At 40.9% G+C, this 17,916-nt stretch overlaps 2 protein-coding genes, 1 long non-coding RNA gene and 1 other non-coding gene across 4 annotated transcripts; 1 reads left to right on the forward strand and 3 right to left on the reverse strand.

The window, feature by feature from the left end:
- Window positions 1-1,110: 1,110 nt before the first annotated feature.
- On the reverse strand, window positions 1,111-3,883 carry LOC127611184 (uncharacterized). The gene is made up of 4 exons (XR_007965264.1): window positions 3,812-3,883; window positions 3,046-3,104; window positions 1,330-1,425; window positions 1,111-1,206 (listed from the first exon to the last, which is right to left on the reverse strand). It is a non-coding gene; the product is annotated as an uncharacterized LOC127611184 (long non-coding RNA).
- trnak-uuu (transfer RNA lysine (anticodon UUU)) lies at window positions 3,151-3,223 on the reverse strand. The gene has a single exon. It is a non-coding gene; the product is annotated as a tRNA-Lys (tRNA).
- Window positions 3,615-10,737, forward strand: ankzf1 (ankyrin repeat and zinc finger peptidyl tRNA hydrolase 1). The gene is made up of 16 exons (XM_052081465.1): window positions 3,615-3,692; window positions 4,379-4,517; window positions 4,591-4,685; window positions 4,884-4,986; window positions 5,075-5,286; window positions 5,411-5,520; window positions 5,885-6,038; window positions 6,219-6,441; window positions 6,921-7,019; window positions 8,216-8,395; window positions 8,482-8,589; window positions 8,899-9,175; window positions 9,327-9,438; window positions 9,514-9,681; window positions 9,768-9,838; window positions 9,928-10,737. The coding sequence occupies exons 1-16, from the start codon at window positions 3,690-3,692 to the stop codon at window positions 10,052-10,054; spliced, it is 2,181 nt and encodes a 726-aa protein (XP_051937425.1). The 5' UTR covers window positions 3,615-3,689; the 3' UTR covers window positions 10,055-10,737.
- Window positions 10,343-15,513, reverse strand: glb1l (galactosidase, beta 1-like). Its single transcript, XM_052081543.1, has 16 exons — window positions 15,265-15,513; window positions 14,731-14,897; window positions 14,512-14,662; window positions 14,242-14,302; window positions 14,070-14,164; window positions 13,778-13,958; window positions 13,639-13,697; window positions 13,430-13,551; window positions 12,643-12,683; window positions 12,432-12,550; window positions 12,263-12,337; window positions 11,788-11,874; window positions 11,597-11,710; window positions 11,381-11,512; window positions 10,786-11,004; window positions 10,343-10,716 (listed from the first exon to the last, which is right to left on the reverse strand). Exons 1-16 carry the CDS (start codon window positions 15,322-15,324, stop codon window positions 10,516-10,518), a joined length of 1,884 nt encoding a protein of 627 aa, XP_051937503.1. The 5' UTR covers window positions 15,325-15,513; the 3' UTR covers window positions 10,343-10,515.
- Between the last annotated feature and the right edge of the window lie 2,403 nt (window positions 15,514-17,916).

Raw genomic sequence — 17,916 nt, forward strand, 5'->3', positions numbered from 1 at the left:
TCACCCAAGGAATGACCAACCTTGTGCTAAGAGATAATTCTCATCATTTTCATTCACCAGAAGACCCGAGTACGACATAGAAGAGGAATCACATGGACTTGTATCTGTATTTCAAGGAAGTTGGCCTCATGAGAGCGTGGAACAAATTGAGTACCTATTCCCAAGGAAATGTCCCCCATCACTGTTTCTATGGTGATGATGTCCATGTTATCATCAACAGTATATTCTCCACATTGTCGTGTTGTTAACCTTGAGTGTATTGTGTATTTACAGCATGTGAGATTCAGCACTTTTGACAATAAGATACTTGAAGGTTCAGCATGTGTGCCCAATAGAAAAGAGTCCATCATTTTGTGTTTGGCCAACATCGAAACCAGTCATTTTTGGGATCAAATATTGGTAAGCAGATGTGCGGGAAGATATTGCAGTATTATTTTGTCAGGTGTACTTCTACTGTGATCCACTACAAGAGATGTACCAAATAATTCTACCTACGCAGAGATGTTATACTTGTTAGAGAGCTCATTAATGATCAAGATGTTTATTAGAATTTATTTGCGCTGTATCATACTGAGAAGGGTCTCTAATATTTTGCTCCTCCATACAACTAAAATAATCAAAAATTAGAAACACCTCTCAGTTGTACACTGCCACATCAGCCAATAATGACCACGTCGTTAAATTAGCAGCTCATAACTGAGTATGTATTTATATCTTTTCCAGTGCCAACTTTTTGATAAGCACTCCTAATGGATCTTTGATTATCTGGGGTTTCCTAATATTTTAACCTTGCATGGGAAGGAAAAATTGTATTTCCTACTTATATTTTGCATAAAAGAGGGTCATTTGAAGCTGGTGGCTAACAGAAAAAATAATTAATCACAGAACCAAATCTTTAACATGTTCGCCAAGCTACAATAACTTCTCATCGTAATCTCAACGCTGTCGTATGAGTACTACGATAGAAATGCGAACAATAAAGTGCATATCACTCCTTATTGCTCGACTATATGTGCAAGGAGAATTATTTTTGAAGAAAATGAGTGTACAAGATGACCTGACTACGATCAAATTCACCAAGCGAAAGGAGCAAAAACTTGGACTCAAACTTTATTTTAAATTGCACTCAGGATTTGATGGTGCTTTTTTTATCACTAAAACTGTCACGATGCTGTTTCTATTCACCTCATTTATCTTCATCGCCACCTGAGGGAAGAGAACAAACGCAACATTTAACAGAAATAAGTGTCATGCTGCTTTCAGAGCCATAGCGACTTAAGAGTCCATAAATAAGGTCTGAATACAAATGTTCAGTTTGTTTGCACTCACAATGGGAAAGCCTGTTGATTTTCAACTTGTCAGTGTGACTCAGAGTTGATGCTTGGCCCATGCCTGTTCTCAGGAATGATGTATGAGTAGGCATAGCTGCACATACAAGCATGTTAAATACAGTATTACAATTTAATTCAAATACAATAATAAATCTTCGGTGGCCCGGTAGTCCAGTGGTTAGCACGCCGGCTTCACAGTGCAGGGGTACCGGGTTCGATTCCAGCTCCAGCCTCCCTGTGTGGAGTTTGTATGTTCTCCACGGGCCTGCGTGGGTTTTCTCCGGGACCTCCGGAGCTCCGGTTTCCTCCCACATTCCAAAAAACATGCGTGGCCGGCTGATTGAACGCTCTAAATTGTCCCTAGGTGTGAGTGTGAGCGCGGATGGTTGTTCGTCTCTGTGTGCATTGCGATTGGCTGGCAACCGATTCAGGGTGTCCCCCGCCTACTGCCCGGAGACGGCTGGGATAGGCTCCAGCACCCCCCGCCACCCTCGTGAGGATCAAGCGGTACGGAAGATGAATGAATGAATAATAAATCTTTGTGCAAATGTCACATCCCAAAATGCTAGATGGAATCATAGTTATAGGGCAGGTTCTGTGTGTCACTTTTGATTTTTTTATAGTTCGTCAAGTGATCTATTTGAAAATGAGAGCAATTATGATTGATGCATTGGTGTCGTAGTTTGAGGTATAGTGAGCATGCCTTGTACTATGGCTTCTTCACACATGACAAAACATCCAGCTGTTAGGAGTCTAAATTCTATGTAGGCGTCAATGTGAAGTTATTTGTAGTTGTTGTTGTTGTGAGGCTAACTGGATTGATAGTTGTATAGAATGACATTACAATTAATTAAGAGGCAGCGTGTGAGGTTTCCCGCTAGATGGTGCTGGTTTTCTTTGTGTCCATCTTGCCATCCACTTTTGTATGTCCAGTACCTGTACTCTGAGCTTCAGTCGCGTTATTAGCATCAACTAGAATTGAGGAAAATTTTCCGTTAACGAAATAAAATACATCTGAAAATGCTTTTTAAAATAAGCAAAACTAACTGAAATTATATCTTCCTTTAATAAAAATACAACTATCACCGTAGCTGGATTATCCTTCGTTTTTGTCAGTGTGATTGATAGCATTTATGAGCTTTTGTGGTTAATCTTAAATGTAATTATTTCAGTATTCGTGTACAGTCGTACAGAAAAAGAGTAGGCCAAACAGTTATTTTGAGATTGTAGTTTTCTCTACTTTATTACTCAATACTTAGTGACTTTTTTTAAATCTTACACTCGACAAATACCTCATGTATTCAAACAACATAAAAAAACAACCTAAACATTTTTTACAACTAATAAAATAAAAATGAAATCAAGCATGTTCAATCAAATAAGAAATAAAAAAATAACAAAGCTGCTCTATAAATGAAATAAAATCACCGTTATTTTAAAAAAAGCAACAATAAACGAAATAAAAAGTAACTATAATGAAAAATTACACGAACAACATGGCTACGTCTTGAGAAGTGCTAATTAACTCAGAGTCAGGAGTTGTAACTATCATTTGGTTGCTCCCAAATGCGTTCACGCATCCAGAAGTATTGTTTCACTGTGTTCTGTATAAATGGCAGAGCTGGATAAATGTTACGCCTTCTTTGACAGCAACTTTTCTATATGCTGTATTCGACCTCTTTTGACGTCACCAAGACATCGTTTATCAATTTACCTTGGACATAATTAACTTTGATGATCATATCCATCAGCTCCCCTTGACCATGCTCTCACCTATAAAAAAAGTAAGATCAGTATGATCATACACAAAAATAATCAACGCCCGAACAGGGACTTGAACCCTGGACCCTCAGATTAAAAGTCTGATGCTCTACCGACTGAGCTATCCGGGCTCTGTCAGATATTGCCGTAAATTAAAGTTATAAATTCAAACAATGAGCTAAGATTTTCTCATTTGGGATAAGGAATGTTTGAAGCCCAGTAACTTCCTTTGTTCCCAAAAAAGACGGAAATTTAAAGGCATCGTTCTCAGCATGGACAGTGGCATCTGCTGACACTTTTGAGTCAAGGCAGTGATTTGTTCGAGAGATCGTCAGACGCATTCCTACAAAAGGTACAGTAAAAGCTAAACAAGACGTTACAAGTACATATTTTACTATGATTCCAAATGTTATACACAATTATTAGATAACACCACGATAAAAACAAAAAAATGTGTTTATACGGGGCAACCCTCGACATGCCAGCCAGTAGAGGCGCTGTTTAAATATCTGCTTTAAACATAACAAAACGAGGAAGTGATGGTTAGCGTGTCAACTGACGTCAACGTCATGCCATAGTGTAAATTTCGTGTCAAAAATGGTAAGTCGCTCGGTCTTAAGTATTAAGTGTATTCTTCATGAAATATGAATTCATCCGCGAGTAGCTGTTTATAATGCTGGACCGTAGCCTGTTAGATATACATGCATTTATGTATTTACGTTTGGTTGGATCAATCGCAATCAATGACTAGCTCCAAGACGTGTTTTTATCGTGTTTTGTCTCAAACAGCACACATCTCACTGTATTTTCATTACTTGAAAGAGTTAAAATCTGCACGTGCTTCCTGTCAATCAAAGATTCTAAAATCTCAGTGCGAGTCTACAAAGCGCTAAATGTTCTTGGGACTTAAATCACGGAAGACTTTCTAGTTCACTATGAGACCCCTCACGTAGTCGTACGTCGGATGCAGGCTAATTGAGTCTTTTCTGAAGACAATTATTGAAGCAGCATCCTGTTTCAACGCACCTCAACTGAAGGGTTGGGGGCCGGGGGGGGAATTTCAATCCGTCCTAGAAACTTTATTGTTCACTCCTGCTTTTTCATGAATCAAAATCTACAGCATCTGTTATTTTGTCATTTGAACTTGGTGATCTCTGTGTTTTGTCATTTTTCTGTTTTCTGTTAACATTTGTTTTTAATCGTTAGCTGTTTCTGTGAAGGACTGTGGTTTATCGCAAATAAACTTTCCTTGCCATAAACGCATCTTCCTCGTAATGTCATTCCAGGTGTTTGACATGAAACCAGTGAGTCCAGACCACTGTTCCATATTTGACTTGTCTGCCCAAGATGAGGCCTTAACAGGATTTAAAGAAGTTAACTCCATCCTAAAACAAAGTGGTGCTAACGGCGAGCCGGCCTCAGAAAGTATAAAAAATGTCGTATTTGCACAAGACATGTTCTGTTAATAATACTCATTGGTGGACTTCATTGCTTTCAGAGTTTGAGGATGAAGCGACCAAGGATGTCAGAGCAGTCCCGGATAAGATGGCTTGCTCCGGCTGCAGATGCTCCTTCATAAACCGTGAAGAACAGGTAAACACTTAAACAGTTGCACCTCAGTTTACAAATTGTATTTTCAAGGGAAAACTACCTTGGTTGATGAAAACATTTGGTTCAGGAACAGTCACGGAGGGGTCATCGTAGCTCACTTGTGCTTTTACTGATGCCGTGTGAATATTATTGTCTCCATGCGACACAACTTGCTGGTATACAATGTATATAAAATTTCAGATGGAACACTATAAGCTCGACTGGCATCGATTCAACTTGAGACTTAAGATGTCAAGGAAGCCGCCAGTTACAGCCGAGGAATTTGAGAGGAAGACTGGAGCTGGTAAGGAAAATCCATCAGTGTAGCTTACAGTTTGACCTTATGTGTCCCTTCTACTCCTGCCTACTTTTTTGTACTTATCACCGTACAGGAGATTTGTCGAGTATCTCGGGTTCAGAGACTGACTCGGAGGAGGAGGAATCAGATGGGGATGAGGGCGAAACGGGCCGAAGCGCCGCTGGCGGCGATAATGACAACTCGGATGATACTAGCTTAACGACAGGAAGGCTCTCCAGCAAAGTGGTGTTCCAGGATTCAGCGGGACAGTACCTGACAGTCTATCGCTGCATTCTAAATGCAAAGGTAAGACTTAGGACTAGAGTGGAGAACAATTTTCAAGCTGTTTAACCAAATTTCTCCAATTTTTGCATACCTAGTGAAGATTTACAGATTTTCACTTTTATTAATTATCATTTTATTTGGTCAGTCAGATGAAGAGCAAGGTTTGGAGGTCTGCTTAAAATCCATCGATAAGAGGACACTGTGGATAATTCTCATGACAGGCGGTGGCCATTTTGCGGGCGCTGTATTCCAAGGGTAGGCTTGTTTTTTTTGTCACCTTTGTAGGGATGGGCTTATCAATTTATCAAGTGATTCTTAAAAAGTATTTCAGTTGTGCGGAATTGGCTGGCGATTAGTTCTGATTTGAAGGAATTGAAACAAAATGGACTATACCAAGGTGCTGTTGTTTCATTATCAACTTCTTTGCTGTCTAAAGAAATGCAACAGCATCCAGGCCGCATTATTCTGCTCACTGCTGGCACGCTGGCATGCAAACAGAAGCGCAGAACATTGAGAGAACTACTATCATTACAGTTTCCCTTTCCATTTGTGAAGCCAACAGGCTCCATAGTTTTCATATTGTCCAATGTTTGTTAACATTATTGTTTTTTTTCCTCAGGAAAGAAGTCCTTCAGCACAAGACCTTCCACCGATACACTGTGCGCGCCAAGAGGGGCACCAGCCAAGGACTCAATGATTCTCAAAACCGGAGTCACGCACCAAAGTCTGCTGGAGCCACACTGAGACGCTACAATGAGGCCGCGCTTGTCAAGGCAAATATAACACAACTTCTGCCGTTTTACAGTTTTGCCATCCTCTTTGGAAAAGGTTGCACAAAACCTCACGTTCAAACTGCCATCAGAATAGTTTGCCATTTTCGCTTTGTGCGGTTTTCCTTTTTTTTTGTTTTGGGTAGAATGCATTGACATGCCCACTTTTATACGTTTTTACAGGACATTCAGGATCTCTTGGTGAACTGGAGCGATCACTTGAAGGAGGCATCTGCCATATTTGTACGAGCCCCACGTTACAATAAGGCCATCTTCTTTGGCGGGCGCAAAAGTCCACTAGACAAAAAAGACTCCAGAGTCCACAGCATTCCCTTTGCCACACGCAGGGCAACTTTTCGGGAAGTACAGCGTGTACACAATGAGCTCGCCACAGTTCATGTTTATGGTAAATGGAATTATTATACATGTACTGTATGTGTACAGGGCGGCCCGGTGGTCCAGTGGTTAGCACGTCGGCTTCACAGTGCAGAGGTACCGGGTTCGATTCCAGCTCCGGCCTCCCTGTGTGGAGTTTGCATGTTCTCCCCGGGCCTGCGTGGGTTTTCTCCGGGTGCTCCGGTTTCCTCCCACATTCCAAAAATATGCATGGCAGGCTGATTGAACACTCTAAATTGTCCCTAGGTGTGAGTGTGAGCGTGGATGGTTGTTCGTCTATGTGTGCCCTGCGATTGGCTGGCAACCGATTCAGGGTGTCCCCCGCCTACTGCCCGGAGACGGCTGGAATGGGCTCCAGCACCCCCCGCGACCCTAGTGAGGATCAAGCGGTACAGAAGATGAATGAATGAATGAATGTATGTGTACATTGTTTTTTTGTCAAACAAAGGTTGAATGATACAATAATGTCCACGTGATGTCTTGATTCAGGGAAGGACACTGACATGTCCAGTTTCAGCAGCGTATCAAAGAAGACATGGAAGAAGACTGACCAACCTTCAGCCTTACTGAAGACTGAACAAGACAAAGGCGAGTTTCAATATCAGAAACTGCTCTATTTATGAGCCTGTGCAGTTCTACACTGCTCCAAACGGCAACTGCCATAATCAATATATTGCGAAAAGGTTTCTGACAGTGTCAGTCAGAGCTCTACCGTTTCCCTTCCAGGACAAATATTTTTAGATGTTGGTTTCCAATTGATTCATTGGCAACTTTTAATGTTATAAACAAACAAACAACCCCCTCCCCCAAACAAACTCAAGATGCACCTGATATTTAAGACTAATACAATCAGACCATTTTCTATCCAGAATACAGTATAAAAACGTACACATATCATACATTGATGTTCATAAACAAGTAGCAATGTTTACATGACATTGCACTCAGAGATCTTCTTCCTCTTCTCTTTTGGGCTAGTCCCTTTTCAGGGGTTGCCACAGCGAGTCATTAATTTAACAGCACTGCTGGCGGTCGTTTTTATCCTGGGCCCCGACCGATCCAGTATGGAAATCGTTTTATCAACTCGCATGTTCGTTTTGGCAAAAGTTTTACGCCGGATGCCATTCCTGACGCAACCCTCCCCAATTGTCCAGGCTTGGGACCGGCACTAGGGAACAGCGTACCCCCAGGGGAGGGCACTGCTCCCGAGTGGCTGGGTTGCACTCAGAAATGCATATTGTAAATAATTAACCATAAGCTTCTTGTTGACTTTGAAACTTAGCTTGTAGCCGACATGTGCACATTTTGAGCACGACTTCACTGATCCACTGGTTAAAGGACACTTTGATTCTCTCCTCTTTCATCTCAAACTGCTTCAAACAACAACTGTCCGTGTTTTATGTTATGTTATGTGTTATGTTTATTATTTTACTTTATGTTAACTGTTTTGTTAAGCGCATTGTTACAGCTGCCGCTGTTGTGAAAGCGCTATATAAATCAGCATGTATTGTATTGTATAGTGGAAGGTTATTGCAGAAAACAAATGCTTTTTCACCAGGCAGAGAACAGACTACTTTCATTTAATACTCAAATTATCATAAAAAATAAAAACATACAGAAGGTACCGTGTTGAAAATTCTCGCAATCGACAACAATGCAACAATCGACCTTGTAATGATTTTAGAAACATCAGAATTCACATAGACTTGTATTGTATCATAAAGGGTCACGAAGTGTGTTGTTATACCACTGCCATGATGAATTTCTTATTTGTACCTCGGCAGAAGAGACTCAGAGCAGCTCAGATGTGGATGAAAGAGGTGAGATCCAGTTTGAGATGGTGGAGTCGACCATTGGAACCCAGGACCTCAAGGAGTTTGACATCCAACCCTCTGGACACAATAAGAGGAGATGGAGGAGGAGGAAGAAGAAGGAGGAAGAGGAAAACAAATGTGAAGAAAACGGTGCGTTTTATCATGCAAACTCAAGCATCTGGTATGAATAAAGTGCAATATTACCGGTAATACAAATAATAATCATTCTTATTCAGACGTGGGAGACCTCAGTAACACAGAAGTAAACAACGTCGATGAGGAAGATAACGCCGCTCAGCAGACACAACCAAAGAACAAGAGTAGGAAGAAGAAACAACTGGAGGGTACCGGTAAGTTTACATTGATCATGGCAATGGCACCGCTAATGTTGAATTGAAATTCCAGAAGTCGGGGCTTCCCCGCTAAATCTGTTGCCCCCGTGACTCGACCCCGGATAAGCGGTAGAAAATGGATGGATGTTTTAGCATTGTTGTCTAATGCCAGCAAGTAACAAGATGATGAGCGGCGTGCGGCTAGCTCGCCTGCAGAACTACTAAGGACATGCGCTATAGAAAATGGATGGATATTTCATATCAGAGAAATGATTTTGTTTCGTGCTTTCATTGTAACTAGCATAGATTATCGTCCAATAGAAGCAACGGAAGATTCATCATGTGAGTACAGCCTGAGGGATGCCCTCTTCACAGCCTGCAAGGTTGGGGACCTGGCTGCCTTGTGCCGTCTCCTCAATCTTTCCGATGAGCCTCGGGAGCTGTCAGTTAGCGAGGCTGTAGACACTGACAGTCCTTTGACTCTTCTTAATAAGCACATTGACTCTTCGGGGTTCACTTTGCTGCATGTTGCATCAGCGGCTGCCCAGAAGGCTGTGGTCAGGCTGCTGATGGACGCTGGAGCTGACCCGGCATGCAGGTAGGAATATCATTTATTAGAATTGGTTTTGTTGTTGTTGTTGTTTTTAACCCCCCCCCCCCCCCAAAAAAAATAGTGTTTATCCGATAGAAGTTTGAAGGGAGTATTCATCCATTTGGGGAAAAGGCTGTAACACAAGGTTCTCCCATAGTGATTACAAAGGGCAGACCCCATATAACGTCAGCCCCGACAAGGACACGAGGAACGTGTTTCGTAAATACATGGGTGACAATCCTGACAAGTATGACTACAACAAGGCTCGGGTAAGAAGGTTAGCACGTCAACTTTGACACATGCATGTAAACGAAACAGACTTGTAGCATCTCCGCTCTCGAAAGGTACCCGGGCCATTAACAGCGGAGATTGAATCAATGAAGACGGAGAAGAAAAAGGCTCAAAAGGCGCTGAAAAAATTACGTGAGAAGACACAAAAGGAGGAGAAGAGACAACAGCAAATGGAACTGGAGGAAAAGAAGAAGTTTGCATCTTTATCGGATCGCGAAAAGGTGACTTCTTGGACATGTTTATTTAACACTCATTTTACCTGTAATTCCAGGATGTCGCAAATGTTTCTTTTTTTTAACAAAACCAGAGAGCTTTGGCGGCTGAGAGGAGGTTGGCAGAACAAGTCGCTGCAACTGGAGCCAGCCTCTCCAACATCAAGTATGTGTTCACATCCACAAAGTGTCGCAAAATGTCCACCGAATTGTCAGTTTTGTCCCTTTTTGTGTTGCTGGACGGTCTATTACTAGGAGGTGCTGGCTGTGTGGAGAGTCTCTGCTTGGCAAGATCCCATTCCAGTACCTGGATTTCTCCTTCTGCAGCCCTCGCTGCGTGCAAGCACATCGCAAAGTTAATACTCCAGCAGGAAAGAGCTAAAGACTCAAAAAGGAAGGGACTTCTTATCTGGCTTTGCCCCTTTGAGGTTGGTCAAATATCAAGTTTAATCACAGATCTGCGTTGAGCACAGAAAGTACAGATTTAAACCGCATCTCTTTTGTAAAAATACATGAATACTCTTTATAAAAGATTCATTGTTACTCTCAGGGGTAAAACTAAATTGTCATTGCATCAATGTTATACTGTCTGAACTATGAAGAGCAAAGGGGAGACACAATTGTGATTTGCAAAGAAATTCTATTGATTTGAACATTAAATATCTTGTCAGTCGTGTATTCAATTAAAGGTAAGGTTGAACATGATTTGCAAATCATTCATTATATTCTGTTTTTATTTCACACAACGCCCTAATTAATTGGAATTGGGGTTGTACAGAACAATAGACGTCAAGGTAATACAATCTTAAAATGGACGCGACGAGCATGGACTGTGTATTATTGTCACAACTTATCAGCAACTTTGAGGAGAGGTCGGTCCATAAAGAGAAGCCTTAAATTTACTGGAGCCTCTTCTAGCTCCAGCACCGTGATGTTGTTAGGCAGGGTGGTACTGAGCAAAGGTCCGGGAACATAAAGGGTCTGCTGCGGGCCCCTGGCTGGCCAGTATCGCCCCAGATTGACACCATTGATCCAAACCTGACCCTAGAAATAATAAAATAAAAAGTGGATCAAGATAGGAAAATATATATATATTTATCTGTGTCATACTACCTTTTTCCATTCATTTAGCTTTAGAAAAGTGTCCCACGCTACACCATTGGGCTGCAATGTTCCCATGTAGAAGGTTGGTCCAATAGAGGGTCTGTTTGCTTGGTCGTGCAGGCTAAGCGTGTGAGGCCAACCAGCAGCAATGGCTCCATCAATTTCCAAAGGGTACATCTTCCAGTCGGTTAGTACATCTTGGCCCAGGATTAGGTTGCTGATGACACCCTGGAATTGATGCAATTTGTCCTTGAAACCATTTTGCTCAGGTTATTGGAGTCTTTCCTTAATGGTGCCTTCTATAATCGACACCATGTTTCAATCAGATGTTTGATACATCCTCCAGTTGTACAAATAAATGGCTCTGCTCAAGCAGATGCATCCCTTTTTTCCCCTCAGTAAGAAACAGATGTGATTCTCAATTCAAAGATGACCCAAGGATTAACTCTATCGCTAACCAAAACAGCAGCCCTAGAACACGAACTGTCAGATTAGTCTGTTTTGAATTCAATATTTGGTTAGGATAGTTTTACAATGCCTGTCAAGCACATTGCATTTGCCAGACTTTCAAGTTCATAGGACAAACAATGTATTGTAGCCTTGCCTTGTAGTCATTAATATGGCTCCCAAAGTTAACTCTGCCCATATTCTCCACAAGGATGTCCATGATATCCCCCTGCCGTCCAGTAATGTTCATCACCAGTACGGTGTCTCTCTCCAATAGACCCTGGAAAACCTGTTTACATATTTTAACCAAAATAATAACACTCAACCTTGATTTTACTTTGTAGTGTAACACAAGTTAATTGTTAGGGCTTACCCCGTTGACGGACACATACGCACGGTCACGAATGCCATTCAAGGGAGAAATGAGCGGCGTGGGCTTTGTAAGGTCCCGGGGTAATGTGGTCTGATACAGCACGTATCCATAGAACTGAACACAGATGACGCATTAGCTTTGAGACGCACCAGCAGCCAGGGGACTTCTCTCCGTGACAAGAGTGACACTACCTGTTTGAGCTCTTCAAAAGTCAAAGGGTACTTCGATTGAACGGGCCCCACAGAAAATGTGTCCAATAGACTGCTGATGTTGCCCACCTAGGGAAGAAAATGTTTGCGTGAAAGGCAGCGCATCAAAAACCTCCTAGAAAATGTGCGATTGTCATCTATAAAATTAATTGACATCTGCAAAGTAGGATCTGAATAGGCTTTAGCTTTACAGATTGCTATTAATAATAAAGGAGTTAGCTGGAAGCTATAAATATCAAAATGATAAAAAGGAAAAGAGGAAATATTTAATTAGGTGGGGTGAGTTTCACTTTTTGAATATGTGACTGAAACACTGCAAATGAATTTTAATACAGTTCACTGAGATGCACCTGGATATCCAAAATAGCTTCCTAGAAAAATGATAATTTAACTAGCCAATAGAACTTGTGGTTTGACAAATAAAATGATTGGAGGAGGTATTAAAAAAAAGGCATACCTTTGTTAGCATAACAAAGCCATAGGCAAATTTGGGAGTAGCAGGTGGCATGGGTCCAAAGGGAATGGCCTTAAACTGCAGCGACAATAACACAACGTTGTGTCTCACTACGTGTACAAGCATAGGTGGTACATCAACACGGTGTAGGTGGCGTGTAAATGCATCGTGCCGTTTTAATGACAACTCGGATGGCCAGCAGCTTCTCTGTTGGATCCCCCGCCTCCGAAAGTGGGGCGTCATAGTCGTAACTCGTCACCACGGCACGGAACTTGGTGTCGTGGTCAGCACCTTAGCACGAGGAGTGACGAGAGATGAGTGAACAAAGAAACAAGGATATGACTTTAAATATTATAATTACAAGCAGTGAATTGAAACTGCACCATTCCAATAGCCAAAGTTGGTCCCTCCTTCAAACATGTACCTGTGGGGGGGTAAAAAGTAATTATCTAGTTGGAATGCAATTGGTGTATGTAATTAAACCCTATTTCACTAAAATGTCTGAAAACATTTGCCTGTATTAGGGTTGGTCAATTAATCAATTTTATCAATGACTGAATTTATTTGTCAGGACGTGTTTGTGTGTGGCTTCCATAGTTCAGAGCATGTCCCAGCTGACATGTACAGTCAGTGTTGTCTTATCACAAGGTCCCATTTCATTAAAAAATGATTACATCAACATGTTCCTTTCACTTAAATTGATCAGTCATCATTGATCTTTTTTTTTGACATTTCAAGTTTAATCCTTCCATGAGGAATAACTTGAACAAGATATAAAGTCCAGAAAATGTTTAACGATTCAGTTAGATTTTATAATACAACCCCCCCCCCCCCCCCCCAAAAAAAACACAGCATGCAACCCCCTCCAAATGATTTTGTGGGAGTTGAATAATTTCAAAGCCTTTTTGGTATCAGAAGGGAAAAGGCAAATCTCAGAAGTGGTAAAACAGGGCAAAACGTCTTTTAAATATTGCCATCGTCATTTTGTGGAAAAATTGAATTGGAAGTCCAAATTTTGGTGAAAGGAAATCAGACGTTTTAATATAAAGCCTTATTGCGCAGCCCTAGCTAAACTAAATTGTTTTCAATTTCAAACAAAGTGACAAGCAGGAGAGATTGTCTTCCTTTTCGAAATACGAAAAAAAGTATTGAGTGTTTGTGTGGACGTACATGTTGACGTTAGCGCCCATGTTTAGCATCTCTGCTAAACCTCTGCTGACCTTCTGAGTATCAACCATGGCATGCGCATCACTCCAGTGATCCAACCACCCAGTATAATACTCCGAATTGACCTGCAGCGTCATCAAAAACACATTTCACATCTGTGCTTCTGGACACGTCGCGACATACCGCAACTTTAAACTTCTATTATAACTCACCAAAGGACCTCGCGGTTCAAACCGCCTTTGCCTGTTGAAGGCTTCAGTGATGTTGTCACCTAACAGGAAGGCACACGGCACAAATTTTGGAGTTTCTATTAAAGACGCTCGACATCAAGACAATTCCCCAAAGGGCAACCTGTGCCAAAGTCCACAGTGGCGTATAATCCTTCCAGAGTCCCGCATGTCATTTCCTTGTCCGTATTGCCATCAGTGGTGAAGAGGACGGTGCCTTTGCCCAAATAAGCTTGCAGGACAGTTCGCAGGTGACGCATATAGTTGTGGTCACAAGCGTAGTAGCTTCCATACTCGTTCTCAACCTGACAGTGACAGTGGGAACAACCAACAGAATGGGTTTGGAGATTCCCCTGTACCAGGAGGGGGGGGGGGGGGGGGGGGCTTCAAGGAAACTACTGCAGTTCTTCCTTTACCTGGGCACTGATGATGTTTCCGCCATTGGCATACAACCAGGGTGTCATTTTGGGGAGGAGAACAGCAAACCAGTTAGTGACCGCCTGCAAATAAACTGGACAACAAAAGTAATTTCAAGCGACCGAGCAAACAAAGAAATCATTTATATTCCTACATGTTTGTATGTTGCACCTGGATCAGCAGAGCGTAGTCTAATGTTGTTTCTTTGGAGTAACCATGCAGGCAACCCACCCTAGAAGAGAAAAATTCAGTGAGGAAGTTTTGGCATTGGTTTAAAGCTTTGTGATGGTGACGGATTGACTTTAATCAATCTATCCTATGGGATTTTTCAAAATTCAATCAAATCAGAGGTTGACCACAGATGAATCGATGGTGTTCAACATTAGAGCCATACTTAACAGTTTTATGGATGTTAACAAAATACAAACAGCGATTTCTCACCATCTCCCATTCAGCACAGATATATGGGCCTGGACGCAGAATCACCAAAAGACCGGTTTGATTGGCCAGATCCAAGAAATGCTCCAAATCTCTGTCCCCTGTGAAGTTGTGGATTCCTTCAACTGTTTCATGGAAGTTCCAAGGAACATATCTGCATTCAGATATGAAAAAAAACATCCATTATTGACCTCAAACCTGTTTGTGATACATCAGCCTTACATTTGGATGGCGTCAAGTCCCGCCATGTACATCTTGAGCAGCCGATCCTTCCAGTAGAAGCGTGGGATTCGGGAGTAGTGAATACTGCCAGAGATGTACTGAAAGGGATGCCCATCTTTCAGGAAACAATTGTTTTTATAGTCTATTGTGAAGGATCTCTCAGACAACTGCAAGACAAGAACATGTTCTGAAAGTTTGACTGGTTAGTCAAACTTTCTAACTAAACAAATCGCTCAGTTTATTTAGAGCGATTTGTCAAACGTTTTTTCAATTAATTTGAGTTTGAAAAAATATGTTTTGTTGTTGTCATTTGCTAGCAAAGGAGGGGAAATATGTCCTTTTCTGCATATAATTAGAATATAGGGAAAGGCACATTTTTAACACATGGGAATAAGAATAAATACAATATACAACGAAGCAATTAATAACTTCTAGCATTGTTATAAACCCAGAGCTAGGTCAAACTAATTAAGATGATTGACTTGATTGATTGGTTGCTTGAAGAAAAGCTACACGTTGCCCGTTCGATCTTACCCCATGGGCAGGAAAAAACGCACAGCTCACTGTGACGAAGAACAAGACACTCGAGTACATGTTGGCTGCCTATGGCCGTATCCCTCTACAAAAGCCAAAACTTGTCTATTTCTAGTGTGTTAAGCTTTATAGTGTGGTTTTAGAGGACGTAGGGCCAACAATTCAAAAAGTATGAACATTCTAATTGTTTCCGAGGGGGACCATGCACCATCATGTGACGTATTGGCCGTAGGACTTGAGCTGGTAAGTAGATATTTTTTAAGATCCTATTTGTGCGTTAATGTCGCCATATTGGATGTGGCTCATTTGGGCGATCGGATATTAATCGCAATTACTGTACGTGCTTCTTGGAAATCTACAAATTTAGCTATCTCAGCGATAGCTAAATTACATGAAATTACCTTTCACAGGATAAATTGAACAATTATTTTAGATGAACTTTGTTCGGGTACAGTATCTAAACTTTATTTGAGATTGTATTGTGTTTTTTGTTTTTCACAATGATTTACTTGAAATCAAGTATCTGTACTTTATACGGACTCATGGCAAATCTATTGCCTAACATCACCCGCCACCATCAAATTCCCTAATCAAAATTCTTTGTAATTTAAAACAACACACACACCTGAATGGTGTGTTTTTCAGTTAGCATGAGCTCATTTCGCATTTGTTGTTTTTCTAAGACGGAACCTGTGGCAAGTTCGCACCTCATTTTTTTCATTAGTTTGCAGCAAAGCCAGTAGTTCCCCCTTCTCAGTACTGTAGGAGAACTATGCACGTTATAAAAGAGGAAATATATTTTGTGTGGAATGTTTTTGTTCGTTTTCATGATTCCAAGTTATATAGGTATTGTACAGCATATATCCATTCATTTTCTATACTCTTTATCTATTGACAGTTTTCACTCTTATCCCCCAAGTACATTTCAGAGTACCGGTACGTACACTGTGTTGAATAAGCACTTTTACATTTGCCTGAGTATTCTCTTGTTTTTGGGAGAAAAGGGACAAATTTAGTGTGACATTTATAATCATTATATTAAAATGTACACTCTTTTTTTTCTGCGTTTAGTTTCCCAAATACTGTATATTAGTACAGTATGTTCGTATGTGAACAGGTGAATAAGCTGCTTTAATTTTTTGCGTTTTGTATGTTGTCGCCATGGGCCGAGGTGACACATGCAAAATGGCGGACGCGCTTACGTATCACAGCAATGGGACTGCACGATTTTACAATTTATTTTTACGACGTTAAAATGTTTTAAACAAACCACGAAATTCCCTTATACTGAATCTATATGGTGAAATTATTATGAAATAAATATTACATTTATAAAAGACCAAAGCCATGACTTAATCCGTCACGGGCACAGGATGGCGCTCAAGTGACACTTGTGGGGTACAGTACAATTCTGAGTTGACATAACTCACATCGGGCATCAAACCTATGAAAATACTTACGAGTCCATGGACGTACAGTCCTGCTCCACCCACAACGAAGGGAAGTAATCATTTCAACCATTAATACAAAATAATTTTATATGAACCGTAAAGGTTTTTTTTCTTTTCTACCCCAATGAAATGGACGTTTGTTCGATTCAAAAGTGCAATGTGGCTCTTGACCACAACAGTTTGACCACTTATGGGCAAACCATTTGGTCACCATGCTGCCCATGATGATGTAACAGCCCTGCTAAAATAATCGCTCCACTGAGCAATCCAAATCAAATTTAGAAACAAGAGGCAGATATTGTCACTACTGTAAACCTTGGAAATAACATTTGTTCTATCAGAAAGAATAAATCAGCAGTGACAAATCAGCAGGCAATTGAACGTTTGTAATTATCTTACATTTACGCTAAATTCGTTGGACCGTAAACGGCGGTCGGTATTTTATGTTAGCATCAAGTCAGTAGACTTTTGTATTATAACCGAAATATGGCATACTGTTTAATTCTGTGTTTTATGCTTTGTGTGTGGTACTGCTCCAATGTGTGTTAAAGGTGGAGTTGTTTGTAGGCTTGTAACTATTGTAATATTCATGTGAATTTCCATTTGTCCATATATTCGTTTTGCACTATGTGCTAGCATTAAGAGTGCACTTTCATTCGATAAAATTATGCCTTGATGAACATTTTGATGCTTAAATATGTTAATTTGTCCTTTGTTTTTTGTGTCGGTTTTACAGTTAACTTCAACTTGATAAATAGAAGATGTGAGAGGAACCGAAACGGGGATGCCAGATACTCTACGTTTAATCAATGTAGATGACATCATTTCTTGCGCGCCGTCATTGCTGATCAATGAGAACGATGCCATACTTTTTAGGTGTCATTGGCAATCATTGAGGGTGGCGACATCCTGAGAATGCTCGGCTCATTTCAGCTGGTTATCAATAAGTGAGATGTCTCTGGGATGACACATCTTTCTGATGGTTCATTGTGAGACTGTGAAGGCAGTATTGTGTGACGTGGGGGAAGAAAAACGTGTGAGAATACAACCATAGGGAAAAATCACATAAAAGTAATATAGAAAGTACAGTAGTTGTGAAGCATCAATCTGTCAAGGCTTTACATAAAACCCTCCAACTTTGTACCTTACCGTTTTTCATTGTCATACCCTTCAATTTGTTTGTGAGAAAACCGCTCAACAT

Source organism: Hippocampus zosterae, chromosome 12 (genome assembly GCF_025434085.1).
Source record: "Hippocampus zosterae strain Florida chromosome 12, ASM2543408v3, whole genome shotgun sequence".
NCBI lineage: Eukaryota > Metazoa > Chordata > Actinopteri > Syngnathiformes > Syngnathidae > Hippocampus > Hippocampus zosterae.

Coding starts and splice junctions, on each gene's coding strand:
- ankzf1 (XM_052081465.1), top strand. Junction 6,039..6,218: donor ATGAGGCCGCGCTTGTCAAG/GCAAATATAACA, acceptor ACGTTTTTACAG/GACATTCAGGATCTCTTGGT. Junction 7,020..8,215: donor GAAGACTGAACAAGACAAAG/GCGAGTTTCAAT, acceptor GTACCTCGGCAG/AAGAGACTCAGAGCAGCTCA.
- glb1l (XM_052081543.1), bottom strand. CDS start 15,324: ATGTACTCGAGTGTCTTGTTCTTCGTCACAGTGAGCTGTGCGTTTTTT. Junction 13,698..13,777: donor CACTGTGGACTTTGGCACAG/GTTGCCCTTTGG, acceptor CCTTCCTGTTAG/GTGACAACATCACTGAAGCC. Junction 11,875..12,262: donor GCTTTGTTATGCTAACAAAG/GTATGCCTTTTT, acceptor TTTCTTCCCTAG/GTGGGCAACATCAGCAGTCT.